Source organism: Zosterops lateralis (assembly GCF_965231275.1).
Source record: "Zosterops lateralis genome assembly, chromosome: Z".
Classification (NCBI taxonomy): domain Eukaryota; kingdom Metazoa; phylum Chordata; class Aves; order Passeriformes; family Zosteropidae; genus Zosterops; species Zosterops lateralis.
In genome coordinates, this window is record NC_139800.1 from 78,747,331 (window position 1) to 78,765,064 (window position 17,734).

At 37.7% G+C, this 17,734-nt stretch overlaps 1 protein-coding gene across 2 annotated transcripts in view; it reads left to right on the top strand.

Moving 5' to 3' along the window:
• Positions 1–13,932, top strand: part of STK26 (serine/threonine kinase 26) — a gene marked incomplete at its 3' end in the record, with an annotated part of 30,783 nt that extends 16,851 nt beyond the window's left edge. The window contains exons 4-12 of one of the 2 annotated variants that reach the window (XM_083883536.1): positions 4,525–4,581; positions 6,219–6,327; positions 6,418–6,575; positions 9,094–9,279; positions 9,908–10,056; positions 10,689–10,782; positions 11,281–11,343; positions 11,431–11,567; positions 11,978–13,932. In XM_083883536.1, coding sequence (XP_083739662.1) covers positions 4,525–4,581; positions 6,219–6,327; positions 6,418–6,575; positions 9,094–9,279; positions 9,908–10,056; positions 10,689–10,782; positions 11,281–11,343; positions 11,431–11,567; positions 11,978–12,002 — 978 coding nt within the window. Of the gene's footprint in view, positions 1–4,524; positions 4,582–6,218; positions 6,328–6,417; positions 6,576–9,093; positions 9,280–9,907; positions 10,057–10,688; positions 10,783–11,280; positions 11,344–11,430; positions 11,572–11,977 lie in introns of those variants that run through there. The other variant, XM_083883537.1, reaches the window with a different exon arrangement.
• Between the last annotated feature and the right edge of the window lie 3,802 nt (positions 13,933–17,734).

Sequence of the window (17,734 nt, forward strand, 5' to 3'; positions counted from 1 at the left end):
AGAACTAAACAGTGATTTCAGCAGCTATAAATGGAGGAATTAAACTTTGGTTGGGCAGGGATTTGTTTTGTTTGTTCTTTGTTTCCTCAGAGGTGGGGGATGGAAAAGGCTTTATAAGTTATGGACTGAATGGGGAAAGAAAATAGTCTTTTTATTATTTACAGCAATATTGGTATAGAAACTAAAGTCTAATTATTCTATTAGTGCTATACAACTATTAAATTCTGCTTAGGTTTTTGTGGGTTTTTTGGGGGTTTTTTTTAAACAATTCTTGGCAAATGTAGGATCATGTTAATGCTGCAGTACTCTCCTCACCGCTGTGTGAGTTCTTTCCATTTCTGTTCTAAATGGATAAATTCTGAAAGATTAATGCTAATCTCTTGTTTACTTTTCACATTTGTAAAGGTTTTGGGGAAGGAAATTTTCTGTGCATGGAGTTAGGGCAGCTGTTTGTGAAATTTTAGTTACTTTCCCATTCCTTTAAGAGATTCCTCTTAACACAAAAAAACCCCTAAAAAGTTGTTCCCAGGAATGTTTTCCATCCCAGAGTAGCATGATTGCTAATTCTGCTGCTTGCTATTCCCCAAGTAAGTGAATAAAAATGTCCAAAAATAAATTACTACATTTAATTCTGTAATTGAAAATAAATAAAGCAACTTTTAAAGTAGCATCTTCTATCTGAATTGTTCTTAGACTCTATTAAACCCTAGTTGCTAGTTCAAGATCCTTCAGCTTGAGCTCAGGGCAAAGAGGGTATTGGCTTTGTTCAGTGTGCAAAGAATCTTTTATTCTGCCTTTTCATTTTAGTAATAGCAGTTATTTTGAGAGTCGTGACTGTCTACTTTTGTTTGTTCAGTTTTTTACTTAATTGCTCTAGCTGTTAACTTTTTATTAGCTATTTCTTTGAGAGTGGCTGTCAGCCTAATTGTTAAGCTGTGTAGTACTTAATTCAGGATTTAATTTTTTTTCTATAGACTGTAAGTACAATGAAATGGGTTCAGTTGTGTACCAGATGACTGTATAATTAAAGGTTAAAGAATAATGAGGTTAAATTCTGAAAAATAAGACATCTTATTTCTTACAAAACCAAGTCCTAGGTTGCAGAGATCAGAAACAGTTTGCCATGGATATGACTGGTGTGAAGTTCACATTCACAGTGGTCCCATATGTTTATTCTTGGATACTTCAATTTATATATTAAGATCACTGAAAAAATTCCAAGAAATACTTTTTAAGATAATGGTTAAAAAGAGCATAAGGTAAACAGAAGGTATTTCAAAATTCAAGATACTTTTTTTTTTCCATTGCATCTTTATTTACAGGCAGACGAAACAGTGGAGCCAGTGTGCTGTGTTTCAGGTCATACTTTATGGACTAGAAATAGTTTACTGAAGTGTATTAATCTTACATGTAGCTCTTTCTGAAGCTGTGGAAATGCCATTAGAAATGTTTGTAGTTTTACACTGTTCAAAGAGACTTAGTATTTTCCTGACTTAATATTAAAGCAAACCCTCAGTGCAGAGGCATTCCAGTTGCCCACAGCATTTACTGATATTTCTCTAGTTCAGTAATCTAGATCTATCCTAAATCTTTAAATTTTATAGTTTCTACTTTGAAGAAATCACAGCTGAGGCAATGTGTTGGTTTCAAGTTTATCATGTAAGCCCCAGTTTATCCAATTTAACTTTAATGGAACATCTTCAGTTGTAACTTACTCTTTTTTTAATCAATTTTAACTAAGCTTGGAGTAAGCAGATTGTTCTTGTCATCATTTTGTAGCTTTTGAGTTTTCCCTCTGGCAAGATAGTTGATAGTAAAAGTTGTTACGACTAAAATACAGAAGAGTTATAATTGTGAGGGGTTTCTAATTGCAGGCATTTCAGATGAGAGATTTTGGTTTTGTACCAATGATAAAGTCTCTTCTATGTATTCTGTATCAGGACAGTTTCTTTGCACTTCAAGGTGCAAAGGCAGCCTTGTGGCTGATGGAGATGGAGTGGCCCAGTCCCAGGGAGCCTGGGGCTTGCCAGCTGCATGGAGGCAATTCCAGGTGCCCCTGCTGCTGAAAAGCAAAAGGAAAGAGTGTCTTTATTTCAATTACTTGACTTACTAACTTGTGACATTCTGCACCCGAGCTGTTCATTAGCTACAGCTTGTACATCCAACTTGTAAATGTGATTTTAAGAGTATGGACAATCCCTTAATAGTTTTCCTAGCAGTGCAAAGTTACTTCTTTTGTTATCAGATGTTTTAGTCTGTATCATTGGTACAAGATGCTTCTTTGAGGTTCTTGCGGTGAAGTTCATGCCAGTTTTCAGTTACTGTGACAGAAGAAGGTACAAAAGCCCCATATCATGGTAGTGTGGGATATCTTGAAGATCAAATAGGAGTTTCCCATTGAATTAAACTTAAGGTTTAGGTATTAATAATTTTTTCCTGCATTTTTGTTAGATGTCTGGCAAGATCAGTAGTGTTTCCTAAACATACTGATAGGTGGTGTGCAAGCATATATACAAGCGAAGAATGCACCTTAATAAACACATTTGTGTACAAAAATAAAATGTTTTACCTTTATATCATGACTTTCACTAATGTGTGTAGAATCATGTACACTTCAGCTGTATTGCAACTTTCATAACTGTAAGATAATTGAAATTCTGATAGAGGTATTTGTAGATATTTTGTATTTGTAGAAGGTCAGTATCTAAATTTGTCTCTTCATCCCCTATTGCACTTGGAATCAAATCTACATATCAATAAATAAACCATTGGATGTGGACGGTCCCCTTGATAAGTTAGGTTAGATAGCTGAAATGAATGTTTTCCTCCAGCTTAATGGCTTGTCAAAATGCATTACTCCCCTTCCAGTCCAGGCAAGAAAAAGATTAAAAGTATTAAAAGTTACCGTAGTTCTGGCATGTTCTGCTTACACAAGTTTGGAAAGTGCACTTGATGAAGTGCTTCAGCTGGACTTTCCAACAGTACCATAGAGATAAATCTCGTAATGACTGGATTCCATGACTGTTTTCCTTACTCGTGCCATTTAGACCAAAGTTTTCAGTTTCTAGCCTTGTAACTGTTACAGCCACCTGAGCTTGCTCTTTTCTTTTGCAGTTAAGACAAACCTGAAGTTATTCTCAGCTTTTCAGATTCAAATACAGAGAAATCCTACAGTAACATCCAGAGACTTCCATGAGAATTGTGCAGCACTTGGTGCAGCAAAGCTTTGAGACAGTCTAGAGATACTGGTTGTTCTGCCCTGTCTATTTATACTTGTCTGACAGAAAATAGCTAGGAAAAAGGTTGTTCATGCCTGGCTAGAAAACATCCACACCCAATCACAGTGGATAGTAGCAATTTCTTTGAGACATTGTTCGAGAAACAGTACTTATTCATTTTCACCCTGTACTGTTTTCAAGTAGTAGTCAAATCCTCCAAACATGTCTGGTAACCACAATGTTTGCCTTGAACAGGAGTTCCTTGCAGGTCTTCTGAGCTGACAAAGTTGGACTTTATAAAAACTGCTAAAATTAGCCAGCCCTTCCCTGCTGAGATCATAATATTGGAATAGACTCTCATAAATGGTGTGTTTTTTAAATTCAGTATAAATCTATAGAGCACACTTTGTTAGGATGGTTGGATGTGGTGCTTTCAGAAACTGCACCTTTATTTGCTTGCTGAGTTTTCTTTAGATTTCCATCCCTGGGCAGGCCATAGGGTGGGAAAGTATACAGTGGAGAATGCAAGAGGCTTTAAAGAGCACTCCTGCCCTAAGCTTGTGCTCTGTAATGAGGAACTAGCACTGGTAAATATTTGCTGGAAACCTACACTCTGTGTGTGGTACTCTCCCAGCTGTGGTTCAGTTGAATGTTTTTAATAACTGGGTTTTATTTTAAATAAATGTATTTATTCACGGAATTTTCCGGAGTAGTACCACAGAGATTCATGTTTGAGTTTTGTCTTTTGAGGGGACTCTGGCAAGCAAGTAGTCTGTAGATTTGATACCAAGTGTTTTCACTTTTGTTTCTATGAACCACCCACCTTTTGCAGTGACAAGCTGAGGACAAAGTCAGCACCTAGAAATTGGTATTAGAATAATATGTCAGTTCTGGAGGTTGAGACATCTCCACAGAGGAAGTGCAGAAATTCACATGTTCTCAAGGTCCATTTAAAATAATAATTTGTATGTAATTAAAACTTAAACCACTGCCTAATCACTTTTTTCCCTCTTGAGTTCTCTTCTTTTAAGTGAAACAATTCTAGATACTGTTTAGCAGAAATCGGTTAGTAATGATGGTGGTTTTTCATTGCCTTTTCAAATATAGAAGTCAAATTTACTAATTAATAATTTAAACTTCACAGGAGTTGTGTGATTATTCTACAAGAAATAATTGCATATATGACTAGGTGATTAATGAGACTCTCTATTTGCCTTTTCCTAAGAGTGTGCTGGTAGTCTATTGAAATTTATATAAATTTTTATGGCATTCTTGGACTTTTGACAACTCACACCTTCCTTTACAGGGCACAAAACTATGGATAATAATGGAATACTTGGGTGGAGGGTCAGCTTTGGATCTCGTAAGTATATGATTTTTTTTGCATTATAAGTATCAGTGAACTTTATTTCATTGTGTTTTTATATCACTTTATAAAAATAAGTACCTGGTGATATTACGTCACTGCTGTGTGGTAATGCTCCAAAAAGTGTGAATTTGAATGGTAGTTCTGTCACATTGAATTAATGTTAACTTTTCTATTTTACTCTTTGTCTCTAAGCATAAGGAAGCATCCATGTGTTCTCAGTCAAATGGAGCAAAAGGGTTTTTTTAGTTTGAGAAGTCCTTTTCTTGCTCTGTGTGTTTCGTGGGGTTTTGTCCATTGCTTCCCACCTCCTCCAAGTAGAATTCATTACATTTCAGTAAAAAATGTTTGCTTTAGGTTTGAATCTCAGGAATGAATGAGGAGTGTGTCCACAGACAGTTAATTTTAACTGGTTAAAAGGTGTTGGGTTTTCCATGCTCAGGTATTTTCAGTTAAGCATGAAAGTGCCTTTTATTTTAGATAGAGTGGCATTCATGGAGGGTGTAGCCCTTGTAGTTGACAAGCACAGCCCACTGAGTGTGGATGTGGTTTCCCCATGGTTTCAGTGCAGCTCTCAGTGCACCTCAGCTGCAACGCTTCAGACCCACCCTTTCCTGTGAGATAATGTAGCTCAATCTTTGTGTGATTCTGAAGGGAAAACACCGTGTCTTCACTATTATAGAATGGTAATAATTACGTATTTGCTAACAGGGGTCCTGTCTGTGAGAGCTGAAGTATGTGCTTGACTTCACAAATCTATTTAGACTTCTTTATGAAATTAGATCACATCGACCCATCAAAAGCATAGTAATTAGCATAGCGTGTGGCAGTTTGTAGCTCTAGAACTTGGCCCTTTTGAGAAAGGGGCTGTGAGGTACTCTACCACTTTTGAGGGATTGATTGTATTCTGTGGAGTATCAGAAACAAGGAAGTAGCTTTACTAGTGCCAATTTAAATCACCGAACCTGTAGAAGAATAAGATCTTAGAAGAATAAAATTTAAGTCTTGCTTCATTTGCCTCACCATAATTTCATGGTGTTCAAGTGTTTTGGTTCTGCGTTGTTGGTGGGTTTTTTTGATCACTCACCTTAATTTCTTTTATTTTATTTGCATAGCTTTCTAATGTGCAAAGTTTACACTTAATCCATTAGCAGCTTTGTTATGTTCTTGATACAAAAGCAAGCATGGAATCACAAAGGCTGGCACAAGTAAAAACTGCATCATTAAATTTAAAACCCACAATTAACAGATTAATCTATTTTGAAATTGGTTTTCTTAATTTACTTAATGTAAATTGCAAAATTCAGTCTGCTGAGTTTGCTGCCTGTAGGGAAATACAACTTTGGAAAGTTAGTTGTTGCTTTTCTTGTGCTTTGCATGCTGAGAGGGCAGAGGCAGCAGTGCATGTTTGAGGAGTAACAGCATTTTCAGTGTATTGGCAGGAGAGGAAATGTGAAGCTGTCCAGTGGCACCTATTTTAATTAGAATATTGACATATTACTTTGAATATTTCATTAATTTTGTTAGTTCTTTAGTTTAAAAAAAATGTTTCAAGTTTAAGATTTAGTTTAATCAAATCAAGGCAAAAATTAGATACAAGACTAAAATTATTTTAACGTGTCTTTTTTCTGAAGCTGCGTGCTGGCCCATTTGATGAGTTCCAGATTGCTACTATGCTAAAGGAAATCTTGAAAGGTCTTGACTACCTACACTCAGAGAAGAAAATTCACAGGGATATAAAAGGTGTGCAACATTTCAAATGTTACTTTGTTAAAGCCTTTCAAAACCATAAAACAGTATTCTTATTAGTTATTATGTTATTTCCGCTCGCAGCTGCCAATGTCTTGTTATCAGAACAAGGTGATGTTAAGCTTGCTGATTTTGGAGTTGCTGGGCAGCTAACAGACACACAAATTAAGAGAAATACCTTTGTTGGAACCCCGTTTTGGATGGCCCCTGAAGTTATTCAGCAGTCAGCATATGATTCAAAAGTAAGTATGAGAGTAGAACATACTTTTTTTTGTATCTGATTATCCCAACAGCATTTTTTTTGTTTTGTTTTGTTTTGTTTTGTTTTGTTTTGTTTTTTTACCTCTATCAATATAGGGAGGAAAAAAAAGTAGATTTGAAATTACAGAGTTTCAAATAATAAAAAATCAAAAGTAGAATTAGATTTGTTTTATACAATAGTTATAAAACATTGTACTCAGGTGCAAAGTCATCAAGTAAAATGGTGATGTCATGTCTCTTTCAGAGCAACTCCCTGAATGTGGGGTGGCTGGTTGATTTGGTTTCAGTTCAATGTTTTGCATTTAATTCAGACAGTAATAAAGTACTCACAAAGTAAAATGCCACCAGAACATGGCAGTTTATATAAAGCCAAGATAGTGACCAAAATGTTAATTTTGTCTTACATTTTCATACACAGCTCTGGGTATAATTTCTCAAATGGCATTTCTGAGTCTTCCATGTAATACTGAAAATTTTAGCACAGGTCTTGAAAAGGTAAAAAGTAACTTGGTGGCTGTGGCTTAGTAGCATTATGGCACATTTGTCATGAGAGCTCTTGATGGATGACTAATTAATTGCAAAGGAGAGTTTCCCTATGTGAACCAGCAGCAGAAAAGCAGAGTTCTTCCGTGTTTTTGTGAGGTGAGAACTGGTGCTAGGAATGACAGTAAGGAGGGAACAGTCCCCTCCTCTGTGTGTAAAACCACAAGATGTCCTAGAGCATGGGGTTGGTGAAACAGCAGCATGTTTCAGTCTGGGGTTGGACTTTCCACACTTTATAGGCAAAATCTTAAAATAGGATCAATTGAATAAAAATCTTGGTGTGTGTGAAGAAATGCTTTCTTACTGCTTTTTCTCAAATAGTAAACATGAAACCATACTTAGGTGCAAATAAAGAAAAAACATTTGGGTATCTGAAGTGTCCTGAAAACACTCACACTCCATGAGACTTTCCCAGGATCAGTCAGACTTCAAGGAATTTGTGTACTTGTCACAAGGGTTCTTGCTGATAAAAAAGTCGGAATTTTCCTGTTTAGGGTTTCAGTGGTCTCTGTGTAATGTGTTCCCTGGACCTTTTTGGAAAAGGTCTGTACTCTGCTTTAAAAATGTGTGTTGGCCAGTCAGATTGGGAGTAATTCTTCTGCTTGCCATGTGTATAGATCAGCTTTACCACCCCTTCATTTACATTTCCCCAGCAGTCTAATCTTTTGCCTCCCAAATCTCCTCAGTGTGTTCCAAGAGCAGTGTCTTCTCCCTTTTTTCCGTGCCAGTAGGCTGGTGGGAGAGCACCAAAGACAAGCATTTGGGTAGGAGAGATGAAGGATTTGGATAGGATACACTTCAATTTCTAGACTAATACTAACAGTTATTCTGGTATCTGGACTGAATTTTAATCTTTCTTCTTCTCTCTCTACTCCAAAAGGCTGGAAATGTATGCTAGAAATTCATACATTCCAGTAGTGCCAGAGATTTGTAAGCCCCATCTCTTCTTTCGAATGATTTTGCTACAATATACATTCTTGGTTATGGTATTTCAGTAATAAACAGTGAGTTAGTTTAATTCTTTGCTATAAAGTACACCTATTTTAGTCTTGTGAACAAAAAAGGAATATTGGAGAGGTGCAAATTGTAATCCTTGTTTACTCTATGGGCAGTTATGGTTTATGATTCTGTGCCAAGTGTAGTCGACTATTGCCAAATTCTGTTTTAATGAGAAACACCTTTAGTGATCTAAGTAGCTATTGTAGCTCATCTAAAAAGATGCAAGTAATAATATATTTCACTTGGGGAAAAAGACTCAAAATCAGAAAAGAATTTTAGAATACTAGTATTTTATATATGATATCAAAATACCGTACTGCGTTTTGATACAGAGGCAGAATTTGCTTATAATGCTTGCTTTTAGCTAAAATAAATGGTATTTCATTATTTTTCTGTGACTTACACTGTGAACTTGATGCTTCAAGTGGTGTTTCAAGTCTGACTAGTTGTCAATATTTCTCCAGATAAATTAATCAAGCAGTAGGAAAGAAATTAAGTGATCCCCTGGTGGATTTGATTCAGCTTTCCTCCTTGTTTCTTTAGAGTTAGCTGACAAACAAGGTTGGATACCTAAATAAACTCTGAATTAGACATAGGGAATTTGTGGCAATTTGTCATTAATATATGGAAAAAATCAAAGGAAGATCAATATTTCTGAAGCTTCTCCAAAAGCATGTAAATTTAGGTGTCCATTTCACTTGCTGGCAGTGTTAGAACACCAACTGCAACAAAAATGGTGATCTAGATGTATGTTTGTCATTAAAGACTGATTAAGTCAGCCAGGTCTTTGTGAGTCAGGTGTTCCTGAAGTGTTAGAAAGGAATGTTTGCATTATCTACTTAGGCCAACATTAATTTTATTATATAGATGCATTATATGTGAAAGTTTCAGTTATTGAATGAATGCAGTCATGACAGCCCATAATTGTGTACTAACAGTTCCTTTTCCCTCTCTCAGGCTGACATATGGTCGCTGGGCATCACTGCAATTGAACTAGCCAAGGGGGAGCCTCCCAACTCAGATATGCATCCAATGAGAGTTCTGTTCCTCATTCCAAAAAACAATCCTCCCACCTTATTAGGAGATTTCAGTAAACCTTTTAAAGAATTCATTGATGCCTGTCTGAATAAGGACCCAACATTTGTGAGTAGATAAATGTGTGTGTGTAGATGTTTCCGTTTTGTTTTTTGTTCTCCTGTGCTTGTGAAGCATTTTGCTGGTGTTGCGCACCATCAGTGATTGAAATAATCTTACAGACTTTCCACTGTAAATTTTAATGGTGCTTTTTAATATCTCTGTCTCTGCCCTAGTTTGTTTTGTTTAAAGTGCTCAAAAGGAGGAGGGAGAATGCTGAAAGAAATTACAGTGGCAGAGGCAGATTCCTAAAATGCACTCTAAACCAGGATAATGTCAGAAGAGAAGCTTTGTCAGAGAATAGAATCATCTGAACTCCTTTTCTTCAGCACAGCTTTCACTGGCTGAATTCAGCTTACAAGGAAATGCTGCACTGGAGAGTTTTCATTAGTCATTTTCCTGGGTGTGACCTTCTAACGTTGAAGGATAAATTGTATAGTCCATGGGTGACTTGATCATATTTTTAGCGTGCTCGTAAACGTGGATTACTGGCTTTTCTCACTTCCTGTTTCACTAATTTCCTGATATTATACAAGTTAGCTCTATAGAAGTCTGTTGTCTTACTAGGTTTTCCCTATTAGCATTTTAAATCGTTGAATGTTAGCATAACATTAAATATTTAAAGTGTTTCTTACAGCGCCCCACTGCAAAAGAACTTCTGAAGCACAAATTCATTATGAAAAATGCCAAGAAGACTTCCTATCTGACAGAACTGATTGATAGGTTTAAGAGATGGAAAGCAGAGGGACATAGTAGTGATGAAAGTGATTCCGATGGTTCAGATTCGTAAGTTTATTTTCAGTACAGTCTTTTTTGGGTGTGTTTTTTCATTTAGATAATGTGAGTTTGCTGCAGCTTTTTTGTGTAATAACACCATTTTTGTACACCTATTTTTTTTATTGTCTTCTTCTAAGAAAACCCCCTGTATGACCCTAAAGGTTAACACATAAGTTAGGCCATGTGCTTGTTACGTCTTTAAACTTTCTCTCTTTAAACTCAATTTCAGTTTTGTTTAAGTGCTATTTATTTCCTAGTCTGAGGCTAGTGGTTATACCAAAACCACTGAATCACTGTTAGAGACATTACAGAGCAAAGTTGAGGTGCATGAAGAAGTTTGCACAATGCCTGTGGAACAACATGCTTTCTGTAAGTCTCTTGTTTTTCTGGCTATCAGATAACTCTTAAATGGGATGCCATGGGAGAAGGTAAGCCTTGTAGGGTAGATAACATCTTCTGTTTGCTTTTGATCACATTTCAATTTATTCAGCCTCTTTTAAAGTTCAGGTAAAGTTTCAGTACATGTTTTTCTTATTTTAAGGAATATGGAACTAACCCTGGTAGACTTGTTATGTATTTGGGTTACCTGTGCTTGCTTGATGTCCTGTTGTATTATGTACATCATGTTCTTTTTGTTTCAGGGAGTCCAGCAACAAAGAAAACAATTCTCACCCAGAGTGGAGCTTTACTACAGTTCGGAAGAAGCCGGATGCCAAGAAGCTCCAGAATGGGACGGTTCGTACAGACAGACGAGTTCTTCTTCCTAACTGCTGGTTCTGAAGCCAGTTTAAGGAAGATAGTGATAAAACGTAGTAACTTCACTTTTCATAAGAGCTGACTGGGTTTTTTTTGCAGTTCAAGACATAATAATGCATGTCTTGAATGCAATTTCCTCTCCCATGTCAGCCTCAAAATATACAGCAGATGTACTCTAGATCAGTATCCATTCATAGAGGTGGGGATTTTAAAGTCTCTTACTAGTGAGGAAAAACTGAACTGTTTTTTTGATGCTGAATGACATTGAGATGTGTCATCAGCCATCTTTCTCAATATCCCATAACGTTTGTTGATGTACTGTATCTTTGTGGGTTTTGTAATGTATTTTAAACACTTCATTACATTTAATTCAACTTCCAAAATCACATGTGCTGTGTTAAGAGGCGAAGTGTATGTTGTATATATGCTGAAGTATGTTGTAATATGCTGATGTAATCCATATTTGTTAACTTCCAGGATCAGGATCTTGTTAAAACTCTGAGTTGTTTAACTATGATAATCACCCCTGTGTTTGCTGAGGTAAGTATTGGCTTAAAAATCTTTGAATGTATTAGCCAAATGTCTAATAACTTTTCTGAGTTTTAACTTTTTTGGTTTGCTCCTCAGCTCAAGCAGCAAGACACAAATAATGCTAACAGAAAGAAAGCAATTGAGGAACTTGAGAAAAGCATCAATGTGGCTGAAGCAACGTGTCCAGGGATCACAGATAAGATGGTGAAGAAACTTATGGAGAAATTTCAGAAGTAAGTAATTTAGTCATAAGAGAAAGATCTGCTATGTCCAGTGCTTTAAACCTTTAGCTTTGTAATTGTAGGTAACACTTCTGTTTGAGAGTAAAACTAATACTAACAATTACTGTATCTGGTCTTGAAGTGCTGCAGCTTTTACTATAGTTGCTGTATCTTGCTTCTTTCATTTAGCCTGCAGGTTTGTCTTAAGCATATTTACAGGCAATAGAGGAGAACAGAGAATCTTTTTCTTACCTCTTTTAGGAATGTTTTCTTGAGAATGTCACTCCCTGGTGGGTTTTTTACTATGAACCATTAAGATGAAGCCACATACTAGTTTAGTTATGCAGAAATATTTATGTGCTGTTTGCCTAGCTGAAACAATATAATTAACAAATTTTTTGTTTTGCATTTTTTATCTTTAGATTTTCTGTTAATGACTCATCCTAAGAAACTTCACACAATTGACTGCTCTTTCGTATGGACCCAGTGAAACCCACCAAAACTACTTCAAGCTTGGCAGTGCTTAGCTCATGAGCTCCTTGTGCCTTTTGGATCTTTGCAACATTGATGGTGATTGAGGATTTGAAAAGAACCTACTCAACTATTTTGTGGCAGTGCACATGGTTTTATATTTTCAGGAAATTATTTTGTAAAGAACAACTTTTAATATTGTAGTTTCACCTGTTTAATCTGATAAATGTTGAGGTGCAGTTTTGCTTTTAGAAATAAACATTACTTTAGTTAATAGGATGTGCAAGTACAGTATGTTTTGATGCTGTTTTGTTCCTGTACATGGAGTTGTACAGGTCTTTTATATTCATGAGTTAAACTTTTGTAAATCACTAACAAGCTTCGGAGAAAAACAGCTTTTTCACAAGCATATTCAAGACATGTAATGTAGTGGCAAGGGTATTGCTGTAGCACCTGCTTCAACCAGCATTATAGTTATTGTGCCCTGAAAAACAAACCTGCAACAGCATCTGTTTTCATTCTGAATTGGTACAGTATTTTAGGCAGCTCTATGATTAAATATATTTGAGAGCAATATGGCAATAGTTTGCAGGTGTTATGTAGCAACAGGTCTATCCTGATGTACAGTCTGTGTATTACCTTTTAGAACAGGTTTTGAAGTAGTAACTCAATCTTATATCATCATGGTAGGAAAATTTAGAGCAATACAGTTGAGGGGGTGGGGCTTTCGGCAATAATGGACAAAACCTGAAGTCCAATTTAACTTAATTTAATTTTTTTTTTTTTGTCCTCTGAGTATACGCCTGGGTGGAAGGGAGCCAGAGAAGCTGAGCGTCACATGTTACATACCTCACACGCAGGTATCGGTGTAACACCAGCGTTCTGTGTGGTGATGTTGTTTCTCCTGTAAGATATTTATACACATTCTTTTTTTGTTCTGAAATACATTAAGTACTTCAACATAATTTGTTTATAATTTTTTCTGGAAGTGTACTTTAAATATGTATTTACCAGTTAATATGCAAATAACTGAGTTATAGATATTCTTTCACGAAAAGGTAGTACTGTGCAGTACAGAGTGATTTTTTTTTTTTTTTTTTTTTTTTTTCATAAAAAGTAGGTAAGACTATAAAGTTGCTTTCAGTTATATATTTATGGTACTGCTAGATGGGTAATCTCTTCTGTTGTTTTGTTTTGATTTGGTTTTTTTCCCTTTTTCAACCCAGTATGTATATTATGCTGAAGTTTTGAACTGGGATTGTTTTTCAGTACTTAGTTGTGGAACTGTTGGTGTAAATTTATTTTTGATAAAGGCTGGGTGTGTTTATTTTATGGTTCAGACCTGCACATTTTGTTTTTGCACAAAAGTCATTTTAAAGAATCTGAAATATATCTGCCAAATATTGAAAAAGTAATGGTGTGCAAGTAAATACTGCATTTTTTTTTTGTCAAATGTTGCCATTACATCGTTTTTATATAAAGGACACTTGTGAGAGATGGTGGTTAGATATGCCAAGGACAATTATTTTCAATGGTGCCTACACTGTAAAAAAAATTACTTTTAACTCCTTGTTTTAATTTTAAAAAAATGTTTCTGTTTAAAACTTTCATCTGCTATATAACTGAAATTCAATTAGAATTTATATCTGAGAAAAAGTCTGGAAATAGTTTTTGAAAACAATAATGTTATGGATTAAATAAATATTTTTATAAATGTAAAAGCAGCAAAAGTTGTAAATACAGTTGATCTGAAGCTTTACAAAATAACTGCATCACAGAAACAAATTGTAGTGCTCCTCTAGCTTCTGTAGTTGTTAGTCTTGTAAATCTGTTTATAGATTAAGCTTATTTCAATGTTTTTTGGGGGGGTTAAAATGGTTTAAAAATAAATATTTAAGTTCTTTCATGAGCTTGTTCTGTTGTGCATCATTTTAGTCTGGATTTCAGCAGCTGTGCAGAGGTGTGGACAATGTCTGTAACAGACTCCTGTTGTGAGAAAGGTGTTCCTTGTGTGGGTGCTTGCAAAGCTCTGGGTGCCCCACAGTGTCCTTGTCCAGAGGTCACCTTCCAGCTGCTATGCCCCAGGGAATGGATGGAGCAGTCCCAGGGTTCAGTTTCATCCTTTCCTAGGGAGGAGACTCCGGGATGTGTGAGCTCAGACAGTCCGGCCGTGCAGCGATGTCACAGCTCGGTCACAGCTCTGCCCGACTTTGGCCTCGCCACGGGGCAGTGAAGGGACACCACGGCCTGTGCCACAGCTCCCTCGGCTTTCACCTCGGCAGCCTCAACACAAATCTCATTTTAAGGAGCTCCAGAACTAAAGACATGTTTTTACTTCCACATAACTTCCCTTAAGGTGTTCTTTTTCTGTATGAAAGAGCTCGTAGGAGTTCCTCCTGAGTTTTGTAACTGGTGGCTCTGCCCTGTTGGCACAGGATCATTAATCTATGCAACTCTATGAGCAATTCTGGGTAGATGGGGTCAGCAAATGACATGGGAAATTGGAGCCTGACATGTTTGAGATACAACTGTAATTAGTTACTGAACTATGGCGTCTCTTCTTTTCCTGTGGAATGTGTGGGATCTATACCTACCTCATGGGACAGCATGGGAAAAACTTCCCCACGTGTACAAAACAGACTCATTGTTGTGTATTACAGTCCATTCAAGAAGGGTTTTTAAAATTGTGCTGCATATGCCTGAAGTGTCTGTGATCCTAAGACTATAATTAGCCCCTAAGAAGGGACATCTGTATTTGCTAGTTCCAGAGATGAGCTGTCTTTTTCCCACGTGTTAGTTATTGATGAACTGTGTAACTTAATCAGCAGTATTCTGTTGCTGGCAGATAGCTAATGGAAAGATAGATCAAAATATTCATGCAGGAACCAGCTTGCTCTTTTGGTTTGCCAGCTTACTGCTGTAGGAAGAATTGAGAGGAATTGTTGCTGAAGTAATCTTATCAAAGTAGTCTGAATTGCAGAATAGAGAAATACATTTGTTCTTGGGTAGATAAGTCCTTTACCAATGTAACCATTCTTTAAGCCCTTGCTCTCTGACCCCTCTTTTCATTTCTGTGCAGTCACTGTAGTGTCATCACACCTGCTCCTGCCTTGCAATTTCAGCAGCTGAATAGGAGAGTGTAGGTTTTAATGTGTTTGCACAAAGATTAGTGATTGTTAAAAGTCTGATTTTTATCGCACTGTTTTATTACTTTACACTGGAATAAAATTATTTTGCTCTTTGCAGAGTTTTAGTGGTGTGTATGTTGGCTTGTCTTATTTCACAGCTTTATCTATTTTGTCTAAACCTTTATCTCTTTTATATAAACCAGTTACTTCTATCTGATTACACTGAGTAGCTTAATGTTTTCCCAGTGTGATGCTGCAGTGCCTTCTCCCCTACAATAATCCTTTGTGTGAGGACTGTAACAGTTCACATTTTCCAGGTTCTGCCGTTTGTCTTTCACCACCGGCAAACCAAATCTTTCCACGTCCTCTCTCCATACATGCTATCTTCCCTAGGGAAGCAAAATCTCTTAAATTGATGTCCTTATCTCAGGGGTGAATAGGCTGAGCAGGGAGTGAGGGGAAAGACTTAGTCAAGGGTTGTTTCAATTGTTCCTTGACAAATTAACCACTGCTTACTGGGATTATTCCTTAATTTTAGTCAGTCCCAAGAAAGTGGTTTACGCAATGAATTTAGCTTGGAGATGTCAATTTCTGTCACTTACTGATGAGCTGCTTTGTCCTCCTGCTATTGTTGACCATGTGTAGGATGTGCTGACGCACAGTGCCCACACGGTGCTCCAGTGCTCCCTAGTGCATGGAAAAATCCAAAAATAGTTCCCAAGTCCTTGTTTCTCCCTCTCAATGCTGTTTACTCAGCATAGTCTTGAAGACCAGGCCTGGCAGTTCCTGAAGATTTGAGCAGGGTGTTTGTAAGATGATATCTCGTGGTGGGATTGTGTCTGCTCTGAGACGTGTTCAAGGTTTGTGTCCACATGTTTTGAGGAGCTAACAGGGATTGTGGATGTATCCACATATGTGCTGTGTGTGCAGCCTGTGTTTTAAACACTGCTGCTTTTTTTAACCCTCTACCAAACTGTGCCTGCAGACTGCCACTCTTAAATGTTGTATTGAATAGTGACTCTTGCTCTTTCCAAGGTGCAGAGCTTTGGGAATGCGGAAGAAACAATGCTCTAACCAGAAAGATTTTCCCTTTTTTCAGTAGAACACGTGCCAGAGCAGCATGAGGGATCTCTGCAGTTCACAGCTTCAGCACAGGGTAACTAGGAGCAGAAGCAAACCTTACAATGTACTCACTTGTTGGGCTGATGCATTTCTTTGGGCAACCAACCAAGAATGTGGCTGTTTTCAGCTGCATTCCAGGATCTCCACAAGTCTCCCCAGTTGCTGGGACAGCAAAGGCACCGAGGGAGCCAGGCAGCAGAGGAGGAGAGGGAAACCAGCTCCTTGGAGCACTGAGGAGGGAAACTCCTGAGCTGGGAGGTGCAGGGCAAGGTGTGCTGGGCAGGGGGATGTGCCTGCAGGGCAGGGGGTGCAGATTTCACAGGACAGAAGAAGGAACTGAAAACTCCCATGTGAACAACTGTTTTTTATTTATCCACCTTCTAAAACAAAGGACAGCAACATGCAGAGTGAGGAGGACCCATAAGCCCAGTTCCTTCTACATTTTAATTTTTTTTTTTTTTTTTTTTTTTTTTTTTTTTTTTGTCCCAGCTTCCATGTTTCTGAAATCCTTCTAGCAAGCTGCAGTGGTTTCTCTGCCATGGATTTTCTGGGCTGTCCCTCTGCTTACAGTCATGTCCTACAAAGACTTAAAAAAATTTATCAAGATTCCCCCCCTAAAATCTTATGGAGGTAATCTGTCATCCCCAAGATTTCCAAGTCAGTTTCCTGTAGGTTTAGAGTAATAGCAAGTTTTTAAACAAAAATACTTCCAAGAAGCTGCCTGTTCCTTTCCTACCTGCTCCTGATACCTTTTTTTTTCCCATGCTGCTTAACTGAGAACAGATTTGGGGAAGCAAAGGACCCCAGACACCCCCCTTAGACGTGTCTCTCCCTCAGATTTAAGCAAGCACTGAGGTACTGGGGCTGTCGTCGTGCTGCCAGAGGATGGCTGATGTGCCTAAGCAAAGTTAGAGGGTTCATACCAGTGCTCACCATGGGGTGCTTCTAAAATCTTGACAAGCACTACTGAGATATTTCTGGAGAAGGATAATCCTCTAACTGGCCAGGCAGAAGACAGCCACACACAGAGCCTTGTCTTTGAGTGCCAGGTGTTCCCTGCAGCACTGGAGGGAGGTGAGGAGGATGGAGGAGATGGGCTCTGTGCTGGGGTTTTGTCCTGTCCACATGGCATCAGCTCCAACAGCAACCTCCCATTATCTTGCTCCTTTCCAAAAGGACCTGAAACACCCTTCCCTCTGGTGCGCTGCCCTGCATCTGGGAAAAGCAGCAGCTGAAACTACTTTGTGAGAAGTCTCTTTTTCTCTCTCCCTCTCAATGAAGACTCCAGCAGCTGAGCTCCAAACATCAGCTTGGGCAGGATATACAGGCTTAGCAAGGCTTTAGAAGATCCCCGGCTGAAGCAAGATCCCCTTCACTCAAAGTGTGGTGGCAGAGGAAAACCAGCTTCCAAAATATGGTGCAGGGGTTGAATACTTCTGAACACACCCCTGATGTCCA